The sequence below is a fragment of the Chelonoidis abingdonii genome, chromosome 1 (assembly GCF_003597395.2).
Source record: "Chelonoidis abingdonii isolate Lonesome George chromosome 1, CheloAbing_2.0, whole genome shotgun sequence".
NCBI lineage: Eukaryota > Metazoa > Chordata > Testudines > Testudinidae > Chelonoidis > Chelonoidis abingdonii.
In genome coordinates, this window is record NC_133769.1 from 135,978,346 (window position 1) to 136,003,981 (window position 25,636).

General features: G+C 39.5%; 1 protein-coding gene across 3 annotated transcripts in view; it reads right to left on the minus strand.

Annotated features, from left to right (window-relative positions):
• LRP6 (LDL receptor related protein 6) overlaps nt 1-25,636 on the minus strand; it is a 189,779-nt gene that overhangs the window by 81,772 nt on the left and 82,371 nt on the right. For all 3 annotated transcript variants that reach the window (XM_032803018.2, XM_032803017.2, XM_032803019.2), the window contains 2 exons: nt 10,937-11,133; nt 10,009-10,140 (listed from right to left, as the gene is read on the minus strand). In XM_032803018.2, coding sequence (XP_032658909.1) covers nt 10,009-10,140; nt 10,937-11,133 — 329 coding nt within the window. The remainder of the gene's footprint in view (nt 1-10,008; nt 10,141-10,936; nt 11,134-25,636) is intronic.

Genomic DNA, 25,636 nt, shown 5'->3' on the forward strand with positions numbered 1-25,636 from the left:
CTGCTCAGCTCCGCTTCCCCTCCCTCCCAGGCCTGCCACGCCAAACAGCTGATTGGTGTGGAAAGCCTGGGAGGGCCAGGGGAGAAGCAGAGCTGTGGGGCGCTCATGGCAGGCGGCGGAATGGAGGTGAGCTGGGGTGGGTGGGGCCAGGGAGGGCTGCAGCAAGTAATGAGGGGTGCAGAGGAACTGCTCCCTGCTTATCTCTGCCTCCTCCCCTAAGTTGATTGGCACAGCAAGCCTGGAAGGGAGGGAGGGAGGGAGGGAGGGAGAAGCAGAGCGGTGGCAGCGCACTCAGGGAGGAGGCGGAGGCAGATCGGAGGTGAGCTGGGGTGGAGAGCGGTTCCTCTTCCTACCCTGATATAACATGGTGAGATTTTTTGGCTCCTGAAGACTGCATTATATCGGGGTAGAGGTGTATTTCCATAGAGCACAGCACAAGCTGTGTGTCCACCTAGTGGTAAATTTGTCATTGCATCTGAACAGATTTTTATTTTCAATTATAATTTATTTTGCAGGGTTTTAAAGATTTTTTTATCCTATGCCAATAAATTTCATTTTTATTTAAGATAAATCACCTCACTCAATTTCAGTTAAGTTGGTTTACCCACTTGGTAAGGAGTCACTGGGTGGGTTCAAAAGGATCACAATCAGGGCTGGCTTTAGGGGGTAGAAAGCAGAGGAACTGCTTGGGGCCCCAGAAAGCGAATGTATATGTTTCAGCCCCGAGCAGTGTCTGAAGCCCAAAGCCCTGAGCTTAGGGTAGGGGGGCTGCAAGTTTTTCTAGTGGGGGGGGGGTCACACTTTTTTTCCCCTCTAAGTCCAAAGAGGGTCACCAGCACAAAATGGTTGAGAAACACTGCTAAAGAAGGTGGTGATTTTGAACAAGCAAAGTTTAGAACATCAATACAAGTGTTCTTTCTTAAGAATGGACTAAAAAGACCTGTGTTATTCTCCATCCTAAACCATCGCGTTCTCATTTAGAAATATATGTATACATTTTTCAGCTATTTAGCTAGTGAAAAAAAACTCTTTATGCATTATCCAATGCAGGTTTTCCCCATCCTGCAAATATATTTTTATGCCGTCTTTAAACTTTAACATGCAACTTAAACAAAAGAAAAACAGACGAGGGTTACAAGGGTATGCTACAGAGCAATTAAACACTCGCAGCTGGCTCATGTCAGCTGACTCAAACCCAGGTTGTGAGGCTACAAAAAAGTTTAGTGCAGATGTCCGGTCTCATGGATCCTTCCCCGTCACAGGATCAGGAACCCAGGCTCCAGCCTGAGCCCAAACGTCTACACTACAATTAAACAGCTCGAAAGCCTGAGCCCAAGTCAGCTAACATAGGCCAGCTGCAAGTATTTAATTGGTGTGTAGACAGATACTATGAGTCCTATGGTTACAAATGTTCAAAAAAAAAGCAAGCAACCGTGTCACAGAAGTCTATTAACATACCATATCCACAAATATAAATAAATCTTGTTTCAATGTCAAGGTCAAAACATACTCACATTGAATTGTCACGTATACAGTAACAGATTGACAAGTAATCAATTTGCCATCAACTACCTCAACTATTCATAGTCAGTTAACAAAAGATTCTCCAATACATCCTCATCAGAATCTACATAACCTTTTATCCAAGCTTCCATTTGACCTAAATTGTAGAAATAATATGATTTTGGAATCACTGATTAATCTTTATCTTCATCATCATCATCTATTGCAGTTAAAGTGGAAGGAATGCATTACCATTAGGTTTGTAGATGATCAAAAGAGGTCATATGAAGTATTTCAGACAGTAATTTTAATGTGTAACTTTAAAAAACTTTCTTGCACATGACTGAAAGTTATGATCACTTTGAAGAACTATTGCCAGTTTGCCAGAAAGACTTCAGCTGAGTAAAGTACTGTCTGTGCTGAAATTCTCCCTTAAAATTGACAAACTGACCACCTGATTGTTCCTAAATAAGCTCCATTTCAACAGAGCATTGACAAAAGAAAACAAAATAATTTGACTCAACAAAACAGACTGCAGGCTGGACTCCACTGGAGAACATACAACGGTATAGCTGCATCTCTCAGGAGCATGGAAAATCCACACTCCTGAGTGATGTAAACATACCGACCTAACCCCTGGTGTAGACAGTGCTACGTTTATGGAAGAATGTGTCTGTTGGCCAAGCTACTGCTTTTTGGGGGGAGAATTACCAACACCGACAGAAGAACCCCTCCCATCAATGGAAGTACTGTCTACACTGAGAGTTGCAGATGTGCTGCCACGGCATTTTAAGTGTAGACATACCTGTGTCTCTAGGACTCCTGTCTTTACCACCTCATTCAATATCAGGAAATTACTGGCTTTCAGTTAACCTGTGTTGCACACCAGATCTTTGAGCTAAGAATTTCATGGTCTTTATCTAGGAGCATAGCAAACATTCCATTCATCAGACAAAACTAACCCTGCAAAAACATGGCCAATCAAGCAATAAAAAGTTTAAAACGTACTTTAAAGTGATTATCCACACCTCTGTAAGTAGACAACTTATCTAGCTAGTTATATCGCCTTTGAAAACCACTGTGTTAGGAAAATGGGAATTGATTAGCAGAGAAGCACCTCATCAGAAGTTTAGACTGAAGCGATATCACTTCAGATGACCTCAGCAGGCTCTCCTTGTCCTGATTAATACCAAAAGTAGTAAATCTCGAAGTCGGAATGTCTATAGAATGACCACGGGCCACACATCACCACCTTGATCATCATCAAGGAACAAACAAGGGAGGACTCAAAACTAAAACCTAGACAAACTTGTACAAAACATCAGTTGAAAAGCCTCATATAACATTGGATTGTGATGACTATGTTCAAAGGAATATGCACAACATGTAGATTGCTTAAGACATGAGGTTTTTAAATCTCAGTATTTTGTTGATTTCAATTCCAGAGGTCATTTAAACACACACACACACACACACGACTGAACTTCAAGACTCAGTACGTACACTATCAATTTTCCAAGGTAACTACTCAGGATAGCGGCGGCTTGTAACTTTTGTCCGTTGACCTCCACAGTAATGAAGTTTAACTTAAAATTTGTGTGTTTTTGTTTTGCTTTGGTACAAGATTAAAAACAAAAACAAAACCAAGAAACTTCTGCCTCCACTGGTGAACAATACAGGAAAAATCATACCGTGTACGCATACGTAAGAGGAAAAATGCAGAAATGCACTGGGTTTGTGCATGCCAGTGTACAGGGTTTCAAGTTATCATTTATTGGGACGCTAACTCTTTATGAATATACAAAATGGTTCATAACCCCACCACCACCAATGGATTCAAATGCCTCTCAGACTTCAGTGGGAGAGGGGAACACCCAGGAGCTACCAAATGTAATGTACTTTTTTAACTCAAGTGTTACGGAGCTATATTTAGAGTTAGCATTTAACAGTACACCAAAAATACTGAAGTAGTGCTATAAATTAAACGGGCAGGTTCTTAAAATCAGGTCCTCTGATTACCATCTTGCTGATCTCTCTCACAATTTACAAGAATTTTAGCACCCAATAGTTTATACGTGATTAAAGTTGGTGACCAAGACAAAACACTGGGAGGGGGAGGGCTAGCTCAGTGGTTTGAGCATTGGCTTGCTAAACCCAGGGTTGAGAGTTCAATCCCTGAGGGGGCCATTTGGGGATCTGGGGCAAAAATCTGTCTGGGAATTAGTCCTGCTCTGAGCAGGGGGTTGGACTAAATGACCTCCTGAGGTCCCTTCCAACCCTGATATTCTATGATTCTATTATTTCAAAAAAAATTTATATAAATAAAAGTTAGGTACTCATTAGGTCACTGGGTGCTCAGTACTTTTTGAAAAGTCAAGCCATTTATTTAGGTGTCCAAATATCATTACTCTAGGGCACCTATGTTTAAAACTGCTTAATAAAAATAGGCTAAAGTTTTCAAAGCTGGCTTTGCAAGCTTGCAGTGCATTGTAAGCTCTACTACGCCTAATATTTCTCTAGAAAGTCGCTACTGATAATCAAGTCTAATGTAAACACATGGGGTGGTGGAGAGATCTGGGAAAGAATGTAAGAAGCAAGCTGATACTTGCAATGACATAATTTTAAAGTCAAGTGTGTCATGACCTGCCAAGCTTTACAATGAATTCCAGCTTTACAATGGTATAAACAAAGCATCTGCTTCTTGCCCTGGTGATCTGTACATTATTTTACTTTAAAACCATTGTTGGTCCCTCCGGCTAACAGTATTTTCTTGGTATTGGTCCAGGACTATATAAATAACAAGACCCAGGCCTAACACAAGTCTAATAGTCTCACTGTGCTTATTACGCATAAGTAATGAATACATTCTCAATACAATTATTACGTATTTGAGTAAACTTTCTGCTCCTAAAAAAATCTTTCCCTTGATTTTTATCCCACCCATTGTTGTACCAGTTGCTGTCAGTCTGCCCCTGCTACTACAGAAGGAGAGAAGAGAGAGAACCTCAGCAAGATTTCTCTTCTAGATGACAAGAGCCTTGAATTTGGAGAGGAAAAGGACAAGTGTCCAGAAATTAATGGCCAATTTTCTCTCTCGTTTCAAGGAGCTGGGAAAAGGAACAATTTTAAAGTTAAGATTCTTGATATGTATAAGGAAATCTGGATTCAGGGTTTACAGGCTGTGGAGGCAGAGAATTTAGGAGTTTTTTCCCCAAGGGGTAGTCTTAAACTGCAACAGGAAATACAGAGTTCTAGTAGCTGTCCTCAAGCCAAGACAGAAAGAAACCAACTCAGTGTAAGGGTTGCTAGATATGGATGGGATAAAGAATGTCTCTTCTTGACAGTGAACAGGAAGACCAACGCAAGGTTCACACTTTGTGTAAAAAAAAACAAAAAAAACCAACAATGCTACATTAGAAAAATGTGGCATCTCCTCACTAAGTGAAGGCAACTACTGCAGAGTTCCTTTCCAAGGGCCAACAGTTAAACTATATCGGTGGAAGAAAAAGTGGGAAATTATAAGAAAGTCTAGTGCACATAAGGACACTGAGTGCAAGTGAATGAATAAGGACATCTTCCCAAGATCAACAAGAATGCAGTAGGCCTCTAAAACAAACCCAAATTTTACCATTAAAAAAAATGAAATATGTCAAACAGCTTGTATAAACAGCATATATATATAGCCAGAGTGTCAACAGAATTAGGTTCATATGATCTATGTCATACTGAAAAACAGCCCAAAGTGCTTTACAGAACAGCAAGCTGAAGTATCAGTAGTACAATGACAGTGTAGGAAAATTTACTGCAGGGGTCGGCAACCTTTCAGAAGTGGTGTGCTGAGTCTTCATTTATTCACTCTGACTTAAGGTTTTGCGTGCCACTAATACATTAACGTTTTTAGAAGGTCTCTTTCTGTAAGTCTATAATATATAACTAAGATATTGTTGTATGTAAAGTAAATAAGGTTTTTAAAACGTTTAAGAAGCTTCATTTAAAATTAAATTAAAATGCAGAGCCCCCAGGACCAGTCGCCAAGATCAAGGCAGTATGTACCATTGAAAATCAGCTCACATACCGCCTTTGACACGCGTGCCATAGGTTGCCTACCCCAGTATACTGGCTATAGCAGTTGCATGCTCAAAATAGCTCAGTAGGCCTTAGACATATCAATTGAGGAACTGCTGGCTGGCAAACAGGTCATTCTCCCTCTCTTTTCTTTGAGTAATGGGGATTTTTGAACTTTCACCCACATGTTGGAGGAGTGTTAGCATTGGAAGAAAGCCAAAGTCCCAATTAGGTAACTGTTTTCTTTTGGAAGGGGAGTGGAAATTAAAAGTGACTGATCAGTCAGTATTAGTAGTCATGAGGAGAACTAACTAAGTTTATCTCAGCTCATACATCAACCCTTCCTAAAATACTCTGGAGAGAAGTTTATGGAATCTACCCAAAACAGGGAAGGGGAAAAAAAGAAAAAGGTATTGTTCTGAATAGTCAGAAAAAATGAAGTTCCTCTAAGGTGCGATTTAAAAAAAAAATAAAAAAAATCAACACTAGAAAAAATATTTTGCTATAAACTGGGACTATTCAAAAATGTTAGTTGTCATGGAAACTGCTCAAGGAGGGTCAGCCAGCCTCACCTTTGGCTGCAAGGATCATCTGTCAATGCCAAACCATTGCAAACATGCACACAATACTCACCCTCCACATCTTTTCCGTTCTGGCCAGTGCGCTAATTTAACATACCAGAAAAATAAGGATCTCTGCTTCTCAGAGGTATTCCTTTCAGTATGAAACAATTTACTATTTAGTTTCGGAACTATCACGATTCTTGCTCAGATCATCACTAGAAGATAAAATTGCCTTGAAAGAAAGAAGCATTGTCTCTCTCCTCATTTTCACTACTCTTTGACTGGAAATCATCTTTTTTCCCAGCAAAGTCAAAAATGTTACATTCAAAACCTCGGCTGAAACTTTAATTATTCGGCTTTTTTTTTGGTTTTTTCAGCACAACTGAAATTTACTGAATAGATCTGGCTCACAGGGAAAAATTGATTTTTTTTTTTTTTTTAATTCATTGTGTTCAGTTTCACTCTTTCCAGGACAGACACATTAACAGACCAACTGCAGAGTAAAAATGGAAAGTCAATTTATTTCACTAATATCAGTAAGCAGCCTAAAAGATTAATAGATTCTAGGACTGGAAGGGACCTTGAGAGGTCGAGTCCAGTCCCCTGCCCTCATGGCAGGACCAAATACTGTCTATCCGGGATGGTCTAGACATTTATCTAACCTACTCTTAAGTATCTCCAGAAATGGAGATTCCACAACCTCCATAGCCAATTTATTCCAGTGTTTAACCACTCTGACAGTTAGGAACTTTTTCCTAATGTCCAACCTAAACCTCCCTTGCCGCAGTTTAAGCCCACTGCTTCTTGATCTATCCTTCGCTGCTAATGTGAAGCAGTTTTCTCCCTCCTCCTTATGACACCCTTTTAGATACTGCTATCTGAAAACTGCTATCATGTCCCCTCTCAGTCTCCTCTTTTCCAAATTAAACAAACCCAATTCTTTCAGCCTTCCTTCATAGGGCATGTTCTCTAGACCTTTTAATCATTCTTGTTATTCTTCTCTGGACCCTCTCCAATTTCTCCACATCTTTCCTGAAATGCGGTGCCCAGAACTGGACATAATTCCACAAAGAGGAAGTCTACACATAAACAAGAACAGATTTACTTCTTTTAGATTCTTGGGAATCCTGCTGGCCTGCTCTTTTTAACTATTATACCCCAAAAAATTCACAGTTTTGACATTTCACAACTACCAAAAGCAATTAGAGGCTACTTGGAGCTGGCTCTGCAGGGCTCAGAAAAGTCCTGTCTCCCTCACCCACAGCAGCCCCAAGTCTCTGTCACCTTCCCCACCCCAAAGAAAGAGCACGATTGTCAAAGATACCTTTTTATTATTATATAACCTCTGGGCAAAGCATAACAACTTTGAAAGCTGGACCATACACAACACACAGGCCTTGCCTGGTTCCCTTTGAGCCTATCCTCCCCTAGCAGCTGTGATTTATCAGTATGATGCATACTGGGGCATTAGCTCAGCATAGTGGGACATCCTAGAATGTGACACAAGGCTTGAGGTGTATACATTTTTACTTTGTTTTGCACTGACTACTCTAATCCTCTTTAGCAGAAGGGTACACAGCACGTATTGACTAAGGAAATGGATTTTCCATTTTTAATTTCCATTCCACCTCCTAAAAGGTGAGCCCATTATTTTGGATGATTCAGAGAGCTTAACCCAGGCAGAGTCAGAGTTTAAGACCAGAGTGACCACCAGATCATCTTATCTGCTCTCCTGTATATCAGAGGCCACAAAACACCAAACAACCATAATTAGACCAAAGTATTATAGCCCTCAGAAGACTAAATTATAGTGTGCCACAGGCAGAGAAAAGGAGGGTCACACAACTTGATACCAATACGATCATCCAAGTGTCTCTGCTGCACATATTCTACATTTCACTAGCACAATGCTTTAAAGTGATTCTTAATAAATAAAACCACTGATATGAAGAGCTATGCTGTATGTCTAAACAGGAGCACACTAATGGTTCAGTGTCATGTTCTTACAGAGAGAATGGAGTAAAAATTGACTCATCATGAACCAGGCAAAGAAATAAGCTGATAAATTTACGGCTGTGAATACCAGATTCCAGTATCAGAGTTTAAATCATTATATGAGATTTTTATTTAAGAAAATAAATTCTCTTCATCCACTTGCCTCAGATAATTTATTCTGACAGGCAATAAAAACATCATTAGCTTGTTCATCATGGTAAGGGTGGGAAAGTACATTTTTTGCATGGGCTGGCAATTCCTCATGACAATTTTGCAAGCCTGCTTTGGAATCTTTACGCTTTTTTGCTCTATGTAAAAGAGGCAATTTAATTTAATAAGGTTCTCAGACACATCTAGCCATGTTAAACAATCAGGAGAAGGAGTGAAATAGGATGAGATAAGAGGAAACACTGAAGGAGCAGCTGACAAGTCCTACAAAATGTCAAATTAAATATAAAAGGGTATTCATACAAAGTACGTTAAAAAATTTTTCTTCAAATTATGCTATTTAAAATTAATTCTGCTGTATCATTTTATGGGTTTTTCCCTCCCTCTTGCTACCTTTTCAGTGGGGAGAGAGTCTGCATGAAAAAAGGCTCTTTGTTTTACAAGAGTTAATTTGATCCTGATACTTATTCTTCAGGTGTCTGACATCAGGATCATTATAGCAATCTGATCCAATGTTGAAAATTATTTAGATTTTCAAACATGAGTGCCTAAAGTTAGGCACCTGAATCTATATTTAGGCACTTCAGTAAACATCGCTTAATTTTCAGGGAGGGATGTTGATCAGTCACATTTCCCCGAACAAGTAAGCTAGACCTCTGGGTGCTCAACACCTCTGGAAATACTGCCACTTTTATTTTAGTGCCTAAATATAGATTCAAGTGCCTAACTTTCGGTACGTGAGTGTGAAAGTTTCAACCTATGATAGAAGCAGCAAAGAATCCTGTGGCACCTTATAGACTAACAGACGTTTTGGAGCATGAGCTTTCGTGGGTGAATACCCACTTCATCAGATGAATGCCGATGTTAGGTATGCATGGGTAGGATAAGTAGCAGCATTAAAGAGACACTTTAATTTGTTGGATCTCACTAATCAAGAAGGGATAAAAATATTTAATGTACAATAATAACAGAAGTGCTTTACAGACATTAATTCATTGAGGCCAGGTCTACACTACAGACTTATATCGGTATAACTATGTTGCTCAGGGGTGTGAAAAGCCGACACCCCTGAGCAACAGAGTTATTTCAACCTAACACCCAATGTACACAGGGCTATCTTAGTGGGAGAGCTGCTCCGTCAATACAGCTGCCACCTCTCAGGGAGGTGGATTAACTACACCAATGGGAGAAGCTCTCCCATCAGCATAGGAGCATCTGCACTTAAGCGCTACAGTGGTGCAGCTGCACCTATACAGCGTTTTAAGTGTAGACCTGCTTTAAGAAGCAATATATGCGGTAGCTGTTACCTCCCTTTTTAGAGATGAGAAAAACATGGCTCAAAATGCTAGTCCAATGCCACACAGTCAGTCAATCAGTGGCAGTGGTGGGAGTACATCCCAAATATTTTGTCTCCGGTACCTATTCTTTAGCCATGAGACCATGCCTTCTCTTTTAAAAAAAAAAGAGAGACACGAGCCTATTAATAGAACACAATTAGAAATTTTCCAGGCATATGCAAGTCTTCAGGGAACATTCCCTATAATTTACATCTGTACTGGAAAAGCGTAAGTTATTCCATCATACTATTTCCCATAATAATATTTCTAACCCATGAGCCCCTTCATATGCATTATCAAATGAAATGGACAAACACCTTTCTTGCAGAAACTACGTAAAGTTTATTCCAAAATAATCTTTCAAAAACAAAGCCTACCATCTTTGCAGGTCTTTCCATTCTCAAGGAGTTTCACACCAGTGGGACAAGCACACTGATAAGACGGCTTGATAGGAGACATCAAACACAAGTGGGAGCAGCCACCATTATTACTTCCACATGGGTTTGTAGCTGTTGAATATAAATCACAGATTAATGTTTCTGATAATAAATGACCTCATCTCACCTGTCAGGAGGCATAAGCCTTTTTGAGTCGTAAGAGTCCGTGACAGGAAAGTGGATAAAGGAGGAAATAACAAAACACAGAACAAGTAAAAGTTAATTCAAAGCATTAAGAGTGGGTAATTATTGCACCCAACTGCAAAGACACTGCATATTTCCTTTCTTGAAAATGTGGCATTTGGCTCTACATAGGATTTTTGTTTCATCTGTGCTCTTACCAGTTTCACAAACCGCTCAGCATCAAAACAACCAGCAGCATGTACAAAAATACAAAATGCAAGCAAGATAAATTCACTAAAAGGTTAAGACTACAGAGCTAGTCCTGTTTAACACCATTAGCCGCATCAACAATAGTTTCCATTCAGGAACATAGACTTCTCAGGTAATGCTCAAGAGAGAGAAAAAATACAAGTCTCGTATTGTTTAAATCTCCAGCACATGGCCCCATTAAAAATAAATAAATAAAAAGGAATGCTGCACAGCATCACTACGGCAGGCAAGAGGAGGAGGAGGAGGAGGAGGAGGAGGAGGGGTGAGATGTTTTATTAATGTTAAAGAACGTAAAGAATATTCAGTGTCCCTTTGGGTTTATTCCCAAATTCCCTTCTTTGGAAACTGTGGCATCAAAGCAAATGAAGCTATCCGGCTCCCTCACAATTTCCTCCTGTCCCCAAACAGAAAGGCAAAACAGACTTTTACAGATCAGTTCCAACCTGCAGCTAGAAAAGAAAGCAAGACTCCTTACCATTTGGCTGCCTCCGTTGGCTGAAAACATGGATATCCATGGGAGAGAAAATGTTGGAATGTATTTCACGCAGGTCCTCCCCAGAGTACTTGTTGCAGGCCAAGATAGAATGAGTGTTCCAGTCAGTCCAGTACAATGTGTCCCCAAACAATGTCAAAGCAAAAGGATGTGGAAGGGATCCTTTAACTACTGCTTGCCTAATAGGGTATGAGGAAGAAAATACATGCTCACATATAATTAAAATTACTTTTGTTCTGAATTTTATGTTTAAGTAGTGTAGTATTTATGAAAAGGTGTTACAGTGATAGCACTGCTGAACAAAGCCTTCTGTTTATTCATGGAACAGCGCATTAGCATCAGAGGGCAATTCACTTTCTATTGGCCAATCCGTTAATGCCAGAATGCCAACAGATGCTAGCTGTGACGGGTATATAGCTCCACTAACAAAGCACTATAAAAGTGCCAAGGAGTAGTTACCTTTTCAAAATGCTGCACAAACAGAGTCATATTGAGATTACCAACTCATTTCACACATGCCAAACTACTGATAAATAATTCAAGTCACCTCCAACCTTGACACAAATTTAGAACTGAAAGGGTTTGTGATCCATTACCAAGCCTCTACGCCACCATCTCTTCCAGCTTTACTATTATTTTCAACCACTTGAAGAATAGCTATAGTATCAAAAATTGAAATATTACCAGAGTTCTTTTTATCATCATTTATTACACTAGATTGTTTTAATATTAATTAAAAGCAGGGCCATTAAGAATCTCATTTATTGGCCACATTGCTACGATCTCTCTTCTCATCCCAGGTTCCCCTTTTATGTGATCCTTACCTATCCCTAAAATGCAATACAAACATTGTGGAAGGCAACGAGTTCGAGTTTCTGCTATGTTGAAATCAGTCATTATGAATCTGGCCTCATGAGATTCAAACTGAGTAATTTGTGCGTGTGGTTGTTTTATTTATTTTTTTTTGTTAATAGCAGCTTGTTCTACTTCACCTCACATGTATGAAACACTGTAGCTGACTTCCAAACACCCCTTTACCCAGTGTTCTGTTCTGAATGTTATTTTTTTTTTTAATACCTCTACATTTTTGCCATTCCTTCCTTGGTATCACTACCTAGCTTCTGCTTAGAAAACAGATGAAGTAGGACTTAACAAAAATGTACATACATTTCCACTAGACATTCAGTTGCTAGCACAGGTCAAACTCATTTTGGCAAATTGCATTTACTTAAGAGGACTACTAAAGTAAGGCAGACATTGTAAAAGATAGTTATTGAACACCACTTCCCATGAACTCTGGAGACACATTCCTGACCAAAGATTAGGGCTTGAGGTATAGGCTCAGTTTCTTTGGGATCAGGATTTGTAAGATATACAATGAGCAGCCAGCCTCATTTCAAAGTCTTTTCTTGAGTGGAAAGGAGTTGCTGGTTGCATAACTTGTTGGAGAAATATCCATACACTCCCTCGAACCAAGGAGTCAACAACTGAATGAGGGACAAACAATACTCTAACTTTTCTGATCAGTGTTAAAAGCATAGCAGCAGGACAGTATTGTGAAGTATGAACATGTACTGGACCAGTGGCTCTTTGGATAAAGGACATTGCAATTTCTAGTACTTTCACTCTAGCACATTTAATTATCAATGAACTGTCTTTTAAAAACTGCTACTCTTCAATTTGCTAGAAAAACAAGCTGATTCATTTAATGGTCATGTTTATGTTTCAACATCACACTAAATAAAATCTTCTATTTCCTTATATTTTGCAATAGGATCTCGGATATCAAATCATAACTGCTCTTTTACATGCCTCCATCTGAGTCAGACAGGTATATATTAGCACCTAATTAAAATGAGGAAACTCAAGTTCACACATTGTGAGAGACTATTATAATGTAGCTTTCAGTTGAAATCCAAAATTATGACAATGAAGCTTGACCTACTAGTACTCCCAGAATAATGGAGTTTTAAAAAATATGTCAAATGGCTATTAAAAAGCTTTCAAGTTTGCATAATTAGTCACAGGTTATAACAGGACCAGAATTTGTCCAAGTCTTTTAACACATCACATAATAATTTAAAACAGCAGAATTCCAAGGTCTCACTGATTACCAACCCTCTCACTGCCCCCCCTCCCATTCCCTCTCCCCCCCACATACCCCAGTGGTTGGATTTAAATAAAGTGCCCAGATTTTTAAACATCCTCCAGCCCCAAGAGCCCTCAAAGAGAACATGCCATTGAGAACAATGGAAGATGCTGGGTGCAGAGCACTTTTGAAAATTTAACCATTAACATGCAGTGCATAAAATGAATTGTGATCCTTATCTAAGCCTGACCCTATATGGAAAGGTTCATAAAGAGTAGGAAGCTACTTCACTTGATTGTTCTATCAGTTATGTGGTTATACTTAAGTGTTTGTTATTTTTTCTGTAAATAAAAGCACAGATCATGGTGAAAAAGTCTTTCAGCCTAAGCACACAGGTACTGGTTTCTGGTACTTCATTAAGCTAAGTAATAATATAACACTATGATCCAATTCATGTAGTTTTCTGGACCGCAATTAGGAGATGTGGTGATAGTTCATTCTCAGTCACCTAATCTAAATAGCATTTTATTCTAATATGGGCCATATTAGCAAGTTTGCTGATGAGCAGCTAGACAATTTGGATCAACAATGAAGTTGAGCTCCACTAAACAGACCTTGCCAGCCCTAGATTCTAATCAGTTGGAGTTTGTTTGTTTTTTTTGTTTTTTTGGGGGGAGGGGGGGATGGAAAGGGTGGGGGAGGAGGAGAGTGGAACCACAGAAAGCAAGGAAAGGAAGAGAAGTGAAATAAAACAAGCAATACTCCTTCTCTGGTTGCTATAATGCAATTTTGTTAAGTATGATCTGCATTAAAGGCTGCAAGGTTTTAGTGGGAGAAGGGGAAAAACTGGAAGAAAATAATTTTTATCTTGATTTACTAATCATGAAAGGTTCCAGAGTGACAGTACTTGAGAGTGGTGATGTATATTTAACTCCTGTTAACAGCAGTGCAAGTTTCCCACAACAGTCCTGGCAATGTGCTTAACCACCGATGCAAACGAACCCCATTTAAGGGTAAAAGGGGAATTGGGCCTCCACCCCTCTAGTGAGACTGCCAACAAGGGCACCAATTATGAGGTAGATGGTATCTAACTGGATTGACAAGATCTGACAGCTGGCTGGTGGTAACTACTTTCAATCATTAAATTATCAGCCCATGCTCGATTTGAACAAGTGATGTGAAGGCAAGATACTGTATATCCCATTATCATTCTACCAAGCTATTCAGTTTCCTCAAAGGCTTACAGTTTAAGTGTCAGTCAAATTACTGCTTCTAATCACAGGTATGAACAGAAATAAGAGCAGGAGAGTTGGAGATAAGAGGGCAGTTTTATTAGCCCAGTAAACCTCATGGAAGTTTCTCAATCAACACATAATCATCAGATAAAAATATTTAATGGCACTAAGAGAATAACTGGAGGTTCAGCCAAAATTAATATGAAAAATGTAACCACACAATTAAACTTCAAAAGCTGGAAGTAGTTTCAGAGTGGATTAATTAAAAACACCTATTTTAATCATGATTTAAAATCAGCAAGCAGGAAACCCTGATCTGAATCACTGATTTGAAACCTGCTTTGTATTTGTACTTCTTAGTTATTTTCCTAAAGGTTAATTTTCATTGGTTGGTGATCATTAAAACATGATGATGCCATTACAGTAAATCTGGTCTTTCTTTTTTAACCAGAAGGTTCTACCACATCTATAGACATTTATTTAAAGTAATTATATAGTGTAACTTACACATATTCAAATTCTTAATTTTTCCTAATTCTTAATGTTTACATTATTATTTTTGTCAGAAAATGGTGTGATGCATTTATTATTTACGACGTGATTTATTTTTTACTTATGATTTGTGACAAGCTCTATTTGGAGGGAAATTCAAACAATTAATGCACAAAACCAGCATTTTAAAATTATTTTAATTGGGTAAATAAAGGAGGTTTATCAAAACATGTTTTGCATTTAAAACCAATCAATGTATTGAGAAAGGAAGTAACATCTCTAGTTAACGAACTAACTGACTTTTCCTGGTCACCATTGTCCTTCACAATTTTAGAACTAGATCTCATCTTCTCAACCCTAGTTTTTATTCACAGATTGGAAGAGGAAATAAAAAACTTTTCCAACTCCCATTTGTTACTTAATTTTGAACGGTCTAGTCACTGCACTGAAATAGCTGAATGAACAGAAATGAAGAAAATATTCTCTCTGAACCTGCAGAAGAGGCTATTGCTACTAAAAGCCATTTCAGCACTTCAACTAACTCTGGTTCCAAGTGCTCAGCCAGTGACTTGGCAGCAAATATGTACTACTTAATACTTTTTTAAATTTCAATTTTAAAATTACTGTAATAGATTATAGTAAGCTTAGGCCTTAACATAGGTTCTCCAATTTAATTGTAAATAGGTTTATTTTAAAAAAAATTTTAAAAGCCTGTATTTAATTTAAAATGTTTAAAAGTCCAATGAAAAACTTTTTTTAATCACCTTTTTAATCTAGCCTGGGCAGCTTCCTTTAAAAACATTTACAAACCATATATACTGTTTTAGTGGTAGGAGAAGAGAAAGTGCACTTCTACCAAGGTGAATTTCTCTCGTGATATGTATCACTGTTTCCTGACTATACTCAGTTATATCATCACCATGGTAATCAGAGAGACTCTAAAATTAAAAAACAGATTTTGCCGAGACGATTGCTATTGCATGAAGAAAATTTAGTTCCAGTTAAATGTATTTGCATTTATACTATAGTTTAAGATGCCCATATAATACTTTGTGAGGAAGCAGGAAGAGAAAGGAGTAAAAAATTACTATATGTAGCTACAGAAATGTAAAACAAACTGAATAAATAAAAAAAGATTGATGGCCAAGCATTTATCTATTGTATATGAAAAGCAACCAAAAATCTTGCTCTGTTGTGGAATGATATTTTGTTTTGTTTTAAGGACAACATATTGAGTACAAACATTTTTCCTACTGATGATAAAATAAATCCAGACCGTAAATGTATAGGAAGAGGCTGGTTATACAACCTTATTCTTGATAGGGTGGTATTTTTCTAAAATCCTGTACAACTTGCTGCCAATCGCCAAATCCAAGAACAAAACTACATGCATTCAATTTAAGATGAAAAACATTTACAGCCTTTCCTTTTTTTTTTTTTTTTTAAAAATGCACAAACTAAAACAGAGAATGAAGATGGGATTTTTCCAAAACTTAAAAGGGCAAACAATTAGACTAAAGGATGCTGCATTATACTAAATCTAACACTGTGGATCATCCACACCTTCTTATTTTAATTAAGCTTTCACGACTCAGTAAATCCATTATTTCCTCTTTACATTAAGAGGAAACTGTATTTCTGAAAACTGTATTTCTGCCTGAAAACTGTATTTCAATAAATCCAGAACATATGGGGCACTGTCAGCCATTGTATTTCTCTCAGCTGTTTATATTCCATCTCCACAGCACCAAGAACTTCATTCTTTTATCCATATCATATACAGAACTTACTAATATACACTAATGGCTTCCAGCATGGTACAACAGATACTGAAAAAAAATAATAAATTTTCAGTCAGCTAAAGCAACATTTTGTTTCAGTTCATCATTTCCACAATACAGAACATAAGGGGCTGTCTAGTAACACTACTGACAGAGTCAAAACTTTTCTGAGCTAAAATTACAGGCCTCAAAAACTGAACAATGGAACTGCAGACTGAGATAATAAGGGGATAACTTGCATGATGAAGCATCCAAAACTGAGGTACCCATGATCAATAATCTTCTTTAAAAATCTTGGTCAACATTTCTATATCAGCAGACACAGCACATGGACAGAAGGTAGTTCGGTCCACTAGTCATGGAGGGTCTTTATCCCTACAGTCTCTTCTCTTCATGTTCCATGTTGTAGGGGCCAATCTCAGTGGTACAGAGTGAGAATTATTTCTATGTACATTTAATTCCACCTTTCAAATGAAGATTTTGTACATATTACCACCTCCCAGCTGTTCCAGGACAGTAAAACTATCGTTTTGTTTTTTTGCAACTGAATTTCAAAAGTGAAAGGGAGAAAAAAGGAAGTTATCCACACCACTGCCACATTCTAACAAAATAGCATATAGACACCCCATATTAAAACAAGTAATCTTACAATACAATTTATGTGAGAAATAGTTCTTCACGCACAACACTTGACCTTTCGTCTGTCAACTGAGTGAAGAGGGCGCAATCTTCTGTCCAGATGGGTTGATCTGATGGTGTAGAAATCCCAATTGGATGCTTGAGCATTTCCACTGAACTGAACTGCCTTGCCAAACCCTTAATAACCTACCCAATTATCCAACAGTGGGCGAAATGGGCCAATTAAGTTGAACATTTTAGTTTGTTTACACCATACAGGGACATTCCACTTTTATCTGAGTATTCATTACCCACTCAAAGGATTCCACACCAGGAATTTAAGTAATGAAGTTGATGACCTGCTAACTAGGAAATCATAGGTAATGATTTAAACAAAAAAAATCTCCACTATTTCAGCATAGCTACATTTCCTTAAAAACCTCTCAGCAGTATTCCAATTAAACCATGTACAAGCACACAAACGTGCACACAGGGGAAAAAACCCTATCAGCTCAAAATGCTAACAGCAGTCTGCAATGTTTCGCTTCACTTGTTTCGTGGTGTGGATGAGGCACCTTCCTTTGTACCACAGGGCCTCCATAATCCCACACTGCCACATTTAGGTTTTCCCACACCAACCCCTTTCAGGCAGGTCAGGCCTTGCTTGAAACAAGATAAGTTCCTTGGACAGCTAAGAGGCAAATTTGCCATATTACTCTAAAGTGATGGTGGACTATTAGAAAAATAGAAATCCATTTTACAGTCTGGAGGTAAAAGTTTTCTGATTAGTCATATAATCAAGAACATAGTCTTTAAGGGTTACTACTGGCCCATAACTACATTTGCTGGTTATTAGCCTATTGAAGACTATTACATCTCTGATACTATATACTGGATCTGTTCGGAATGAATGCTCATGGGCTACATGTTTGTCACAGATTCCATTATTTTCAGGGGGGTTTTTTATCTCTACAAAAAAGTTTTTGTACAGGTATTTTACTATATCAGTGATAGATGGGAAGACACCAAAATGTCATTATTTTCAGTACATGAAAATATAATAGAAAAAATAGAACAGCAACAGACTTGTATAATACAAGTTAAACTCTGTCTTGTAGAGACTATTTCCATCTGTTTACAGACCTAAAAAGGAGCTCTTTGTAAACTCAAAAGTTTGTCTCTTTCACTAACAGAAGTTGGTCCAATAGAAGTATTACCTCACCCATCTTGTCTCCCTAGTATCTGTCTGCAAAGTAATTTAATTATACCATAATCTTTAAAAAATGTCAGTTACACATCTATGTCTCTTGACATTTTGGGGTATTTGCTTGCAGGTGGGTGTCCTGTTAAACAGTTTAAATGAAAATCCTAGGCCCTGTCAAGCTAAATCCTATGACAGTGGTCCACAAATTATTGGGGAGGAATGTTCGGGGGGAGGGGGTGTGGGCATCACACAGTAAGTTTCAGGCCAGCCCTCCACAGGGAGCAGGCAGGAAGAGCCACACTTTCAGCCCTACTCTGCCCCCCAGACCAGCTTCCCTGTTTAATCCCAGTCTTGCTCTGCCTCAGGGCCTGGGCCATCACCCATGGGAGGTGAGAAGCATAGGAGTAGTTTGACCTCTATATTGGGTGGGCAGCTCCAGTCAGGCCTCCGAGGCCACATGTGGAGGGCCAAATTCTGTGCCTGCCTGAGCTTTGCAGTTTCGGGGAGGGGTGCAAACACGCCCCCCCCTTCTATCCCCAAACTAAACCCATGGTGGGAAGAGAATGCCATGCTTCCAACCCCACTCCACCCCCAGCCCCGCTCTGGACCCAGATAAGGGCCAACCCCCATGAGGTGGGGGTGGGTGGGGAAGGAGCGCCAAACTTCCAGCCCCTCTCTGCCCCCAGCCCAGCTCCATCCCCAGCCCAGCCCTGCCCACATTCCTTCTCAGACCAGCTCAGTCTCTAGCCCCAGCTCCTCCTCTAGCCCCAGTTCTGCCTTTAACTCAAGCTCTGCTGCTTGGCTGTGCAATAATGGGGAGGAGGGGCGGCACAGACAGATTCCATTGATTGGGGGGAGAGAAAGGTGTGACTGGAAGAGTTTGTGTACCATTGCTCTACAGAATATGGGAAGATAATAGTAGGGTTGCCAACTTTCTAATGCCAGAACACCCTTGCCTTGCCCACTGCCCTGCCCCTTCCCACAGACCCCACCCCCTGTTCACTCCATTCCCCCTCCTTCCATCGCTTGCTCTCCTCCACCCCGGCTCACATACTCATTTTCACTGCAAGGCCTAAACAGGCATATTTATTATTTTGACAGATGTATTATACTAATTTCAAGTTTAATTTGTTACAGGATGCTAGAGCTGGCAGCAAAATAGTGAAAAGGGTAATTTTTAAAAAATTGAAATTTAATGAAGGTTTTCATGATTGTTTCCCTCTCCTTTTCCCATTTTTCGTAAACAGCTCCATGTTTTTTGTTCACTAAAAAGTTATTGTAATTTTACCTGTAGAATTAGGACCACACATTATCACAAGTGCAATGGAGCCATTAAAGGCCCACTTCTGAAGCCCAAATACAAATCCATAGAGCACAACCACAAAAATGCACACCTGTCCAGACACCTATGTATATATAAATCTGTAGAAACTGACTCTCACACCTACAAGCCGATACATACATGTAGTCATGTGTACAAATCTAGCATGCACTAACACATACTCTTCCACATTATTTACTATTTCAATTGTTCAGTGCCTAGAGACCCCAACTAAAATCAGGGCTCCAGGGTGGAAGGAGCTGGACATACCCACATAAAAAGAGAGTCTGCAACAAAGGGTTTATAATGTAGCTAGACAAAGGTGGGGAGAAATGTATGATACATTGTCTCTTCTGCAATTACTAGTCAACAACATGCACTTTCTAAGGGTATGGCTACACTCACTTTACAGCGCTGCAACTTTCGCACTCAGGGGTGTGAAAAAACACCCCCCTGAGCGCTGCAAGATACAGCGCTGTAAAGCGTCAGTGTAATCAATGCGGCAGCGCTAGCAGCGCGGCTCCCAGCGCTGCACGCTACACCCGTAAAGGATGTGGTTTACGTTCAGCGCTGGGAGAGCTCTCTCCCAGCGCTGCCGCTCCGACCACACACACACTTCAAAGCGCTGCCGCGGCAGCACTTTGAAATTCCAAGTGTAGACATACCCTAAGAAAACATTTCTTTTAGAGTGCCCTTCTCTTTTAAAAACTTGTTATGAAATGAATACACACATTTTATGTCATCAATTTTTTTGTGTGCAAGCCAACAAAAGCAAAGAGTTAGGCTGCAAATTTTATTCACACAGGTATACACATATGCGGCAATACACGCACCTCCCTACACAAAGACACAGCCTCTTACACACATACAATGCATGCATGCATACACTTGCCGACACAGAGACAGCCAGCCGGAAAGGGAGGAGGGTGGTCTGGAGGAGACAGGATGGGGAGGGAAAGAGGCCAAGAGCAGGGTAGCGGTGAGAGGGGGTAGTGCAGGAGAAGGGAGGTGGGGGTATGTGGGATGGATGGGGATGCAGGGGGAGGCAGAAGGGTACAGATACATGAGGATGTGAGAGGCACAGGAGTGTATAGGGACATAATGGGAGTGGCAGCAGTGTATGGAGGTGAACAGGGTGCCGGGCTGTGGGGGGTGAGACTGGGGGTGGCAGCTCTGGAAGGTGGAGAGGACGGGTGGGAGAGTACTGTAAGGGATACAGGGCTGGGATGGGTAGGTGTGGGGTACAGGGCTGGGATGGGACAGCGAAGGATGGGGGTGCAGAGGGGTCGGGATGGGGAAGGATGCAATGACAGGTGATGGGGTGTGGGAAGGTTGGGATGGGGGAGGGATGCAGTGAGTGGGATGGAGGTGAAGCCCCATTCCCAGCACTCAGAGATGGGGATATATATCTTAAACTTCTGGTTGCTGGCAACAGAGAGCAGTTTGCCGCAAGGTACGCACTGCAGCTTGAGCCCAGCCACGGAGGAGTGTGAGATGGAGAAGAGGGCCAGCAGCAGTGGGAGAGGCACATGTCACAACCCCTCAACAGCTGCCTGCTAGGTGTCCTAGTTTATCCCCTGCCCTGTCTCGGCCAATGGGAGCTGCAGCTGCAGGCGGGGCATGACACGTACTCCTCTGGCCGGCCGCCCTATAGGTTAGGAACCAGACATGCCGGTTGCTTCCCAAGATCTGCGCGGCATGGAGGCTAGCAGGGAGCTGCATGGCACCACCAACCAGACAGTCAAAGGCCTAGTCAGCAGTGCTGACTGGAACCTCCAGGATCCCTTTTTGACCGGGTGTTCCATTCGAAAACTGGACACCTGGTCACTCTAGCTAATAGAGAGCAAGGCGCTCAGTAACAACACAGTGGTAACACCAAAAACCAGCCCAGTATATCTTAATTCCTCCAGGGATCATGTGGTTTCTTCTTCTGCAAAGGTAACAAATACTTTTTAAAAATAATTTAGAAAGTTAAAGGTGTTTTACAGAGGTCTTCCCCAATACAGCTCAAGCACAGTTCTAATTACATGACAAAGAGGGAAAGCAAAGGTTATTTTGGGGATATAAAAAATAAATGTGCAGAATTTCCATTACTTTTGCCTGTTTTTAAAACTGCATCTGCTATGTGATACCTTCCTTAAAGTCTCCATGGTAAAAGGAGTCTTAATATTTTGAATATGCAGTATCTTAAGTTTATTATGTATTTAAAAAATGTATAATTTTGTAGCTGAGCTGGAATCAGGACATGTAAGCCTTATCCTTGGAAACCAAAGGTGAAATAGTGGTTGGAAGTGAAATGATTCTGTTGGTCTCATTTCAGCGCACACCATAAAATTGCCTCAAAGTTCAGTTTGAGTCAAAGGACTCTGCTAAAGAGGAATTTGGAATGAAAATAGCACTGGATGTTGTGCTCAGGAACGAGGGATGCTGAAAGAACTACAGCTAGAAGCAGCTATCATAGTGGAAGTCCCATGTGTTTAACTCCATTTTGTTTTGCTATTTTCTCACTTTTAGGAGTACTAAATATTTTAATACAAGAGATATTTTAATCATGTATATTCATTTATCAGTCACTAAGGTTAGAGTTTGCGCTATATTTTTACAAACTTTCATTTGAGGCACTGAAAGGTCTATTTTTCTTATTTAATTACTCTTTAAAAAGCTCATTAAGCTTGTTCTAAGGAAATATTATGGATACAATTCAGCAGTGTTTTAAAAAAAAACTTATGGGACTTTTTAAAAAAAAACATTCCACAAGAAAATAGCAATATTTTTAAAATTAGATTTTTTTAGATTCAAATAAAATTAGACTGATTACAATTCCGTATTCTTTATTTGTATGGTTTTACTTTAAAACCACTGCAGTAACCACTGTTTCTTTGTAAATATTCTTTATAAATGTATTATTCTTTATAAATATTATTTTCTAACAATGTTATCCAAATTTGCATTCTGAGCTACTGGTACACCGCTTAGGTGGATGAAAGCACTGTCTGTTCAGCCTGGTGCCTGACAATGCACAAAGACCACAAAAATATGCTCCCTGTTGTGATTTACTGCTTAACTAGAATCACTAGCATGTAAATGTTCACAAGTCCAGACATTTGGAAATTACATCTCTGCTGCAACTTTCTGAAATAAAATGCCATGGGTACTTCTAGCAAGAGTTAGGGAATTAGCTCCAATTCGTGCCCACCTACCCCCTCCCCTACAATTTCAATTAGCCATGGTATTCTTCCCTTCCTCTTCTGAGTTGTCATGCAGTGTTAACACAGCTATTGACTTTTCACCCCAGAGATGACTCCATTTCGGTGGCTGACTTTTTTTTTTTTTTTTTTTTTTAGGTTTTTAAAGACATATATACACACACTCACACAACTATGATACAGCACATAATTATATTGTATACATAAACTATATGTACACAAGGATAAAAGGTTCTATTGTAAATGTAAGACTTCACATTTTTAACTTTTCATCAAATCCACAGCAACTAATCATCTGACAGACACACGATTTCATGCTTGAAAGCAGACCCACAATGCTGAAATACAAAATTAGAAACCCGGGAAACACTGGAAAGGCAGTATGTGTCTGACAGTTGCTGAAAGTATGTTTTCTTACACTGGCCTCTAAACCCATCTCATTAGCACAAACGCGTCCTGAGGGACCATGTAAGTGCATTTCCCTTCAGCCAATAATGTGTTAACTTATTAATTAGAACGGCTGCTGCAGGGTAAAACAAGACAAAATTAATTCAAGAGTTGCCTTAGCAGGCCAACCTATCTCTGTACTCTACTCACAGGACACCTGTCTGCAATTCAATTTTGTTTAATTAGTCCCTCAAAAAGCAACTGGTTCACTCTGATAAGGAGGGTAAGAGCCTCAAAAAAACAAAAACATGCCTTCCATAGGCCAATTTCATTTTTAAACTATTATTTTTCCAGTGTGAGAAACTGCTGTTTTAAGAAGACTGTACATTCCTCTCTCTCGCTTGCAAACCAAGGACACTGAACATTAACTTCTGCACTAGGAGCCTTAATTCTAACAAACCTATCAGTGAAGCAGTCAGGCCAATAAGCTCCGGGGCCAGACCACAACTATATATGATTACTTGAAATTTGCTGTTTGGATTTTCTTACAAATTTAATCTCGTATCACAAATCCAGTGGGTGAGTTTTACAATTTGGATAAATGGAAGAGAAGTAGTATTGCTAACGTTGTCACAGGGCCTAATAATCACTTTTTATTCAGAAGCTTGCAGAGTTTAGAGGGAGTTCCTCCATCCCCCTTTCTAGTATGCAATAAAACTATGAATTTGTTGGTTTCCTGCCTCCTCCTCTCCAACTCTCACTTCTCCCTATCCCCGAAGGAGGAGCCAAGAAAATAAGATGTCATGGATGCACCATACTATTTATTGTCTTTCATTGCTGACAAGCACAGTAGCCAGTTTAATTTAAATCCATGTATTCTGATAGCTATTTAGTGCAAGAAACAGACATAGTAGTTAGACTAGAAGAATAAAAACAAAGCTGCATATTTCCTATAATTTCTAGTATGTTCAACACCACCAAGATTTCTCTCTCTTTTACATATTACTACATCCTTCTCGCACCACTGTTGGCTCACAGGGCAGAAACTCATCTACTTTATTCCTCTCTGCCATTTGCTGTTGCTTCCATCTACTCCATGGTGTTGAGATCAACTGTTATGTCCTCCTCCCTATTAGGGGTTCTTCTTAAGGTTTCTCTTCAGCTCCCTCATTTTTTCACAGCAGTTGGATCCACATGGAAGTCTATGCACTGGCATCCTGAATAAATGCCCCAAATATATCCAGCACTTCCTTCCAATTTCAGTGGATATGAGCTGCTTGTTGGTGATTTCTCAGATCTCTTCATTAGCGATTAAATCTTTCCATCTAATGCCCAGAATCTTTTGTAGACATATTTTCAACAGTGTCTAGTTTTCTGACTAACATTTTGATAACTCTCCAGCATTTGTGGCCATATGTTAATCCTGAGATTATGTCTGGGTTGAAAATTCTAAAGTTTTTTTCTGATGCTGTATATGTTTGATTTCCATATGCTGTGAGTTTAATGAATGCTGTGGATGCCCTTCCTTCTCTTGATGTCACTTCCTTCTTGAGGTCTCCACTAGCTAGTATAGTCCTACCCAGGTGGATGAATTGTTCAACTTTCTTGATATTTTTGCCTTCTAATGTGATGTTCCTGCTTGACCTCTGGGTTTTGAGGACATTGTCATGGCATTACTAATTCTGAGCCCTGTTTGCATGCTCTTTTTCCAGATTATCTTTGTAGTTTGTTTGAGGGTGTCACTCAACAGCGCAATATCATCTGCCAAGTCTAGATCTTCAAGGCATTTGCCATCTACTCATGATTTACCAGTGTTTATGTTGCTAATATATTTCTTCATTATACGATGTATGGCAATGCTAACCAGAAGATCAACTAGAACTGTGGTTCATGATGGTGTCCACTTTGAACCACTGCGCTGCCTGGTTGTTCATTCTTTTAGAGTGCTTCACCTCTCTCTATATAATTGTAATACTAGCAACTTTAGATGAGATTCCATAGAACTGAAGAATATTCCACAATATGTCTATGTAAGATGTCAAATTCCTTTTGAAAAATCCAATAAATTGATTTTCTATATATGTAATGTACACACACAGTATATTAATTTGAGTTGTGTCGGAACCTCTAATACTTTGAACTTTATCTATTAGAGACGCTGGCTTTTCACATCCAATTTAGATTATATTGCTTTCTAAATTCATGCCAAACCAAACCTCCATTTCCTTTAGCTTGTTTAAAACTCTTTTCTGGTATTTGGTAATTTGGTATTATTACTAAACTCTCTCTTCTATGAAGTTTTATATCTGATCCGCCCGTCTTGGTAGATTCTTTGCTACAACACATTTA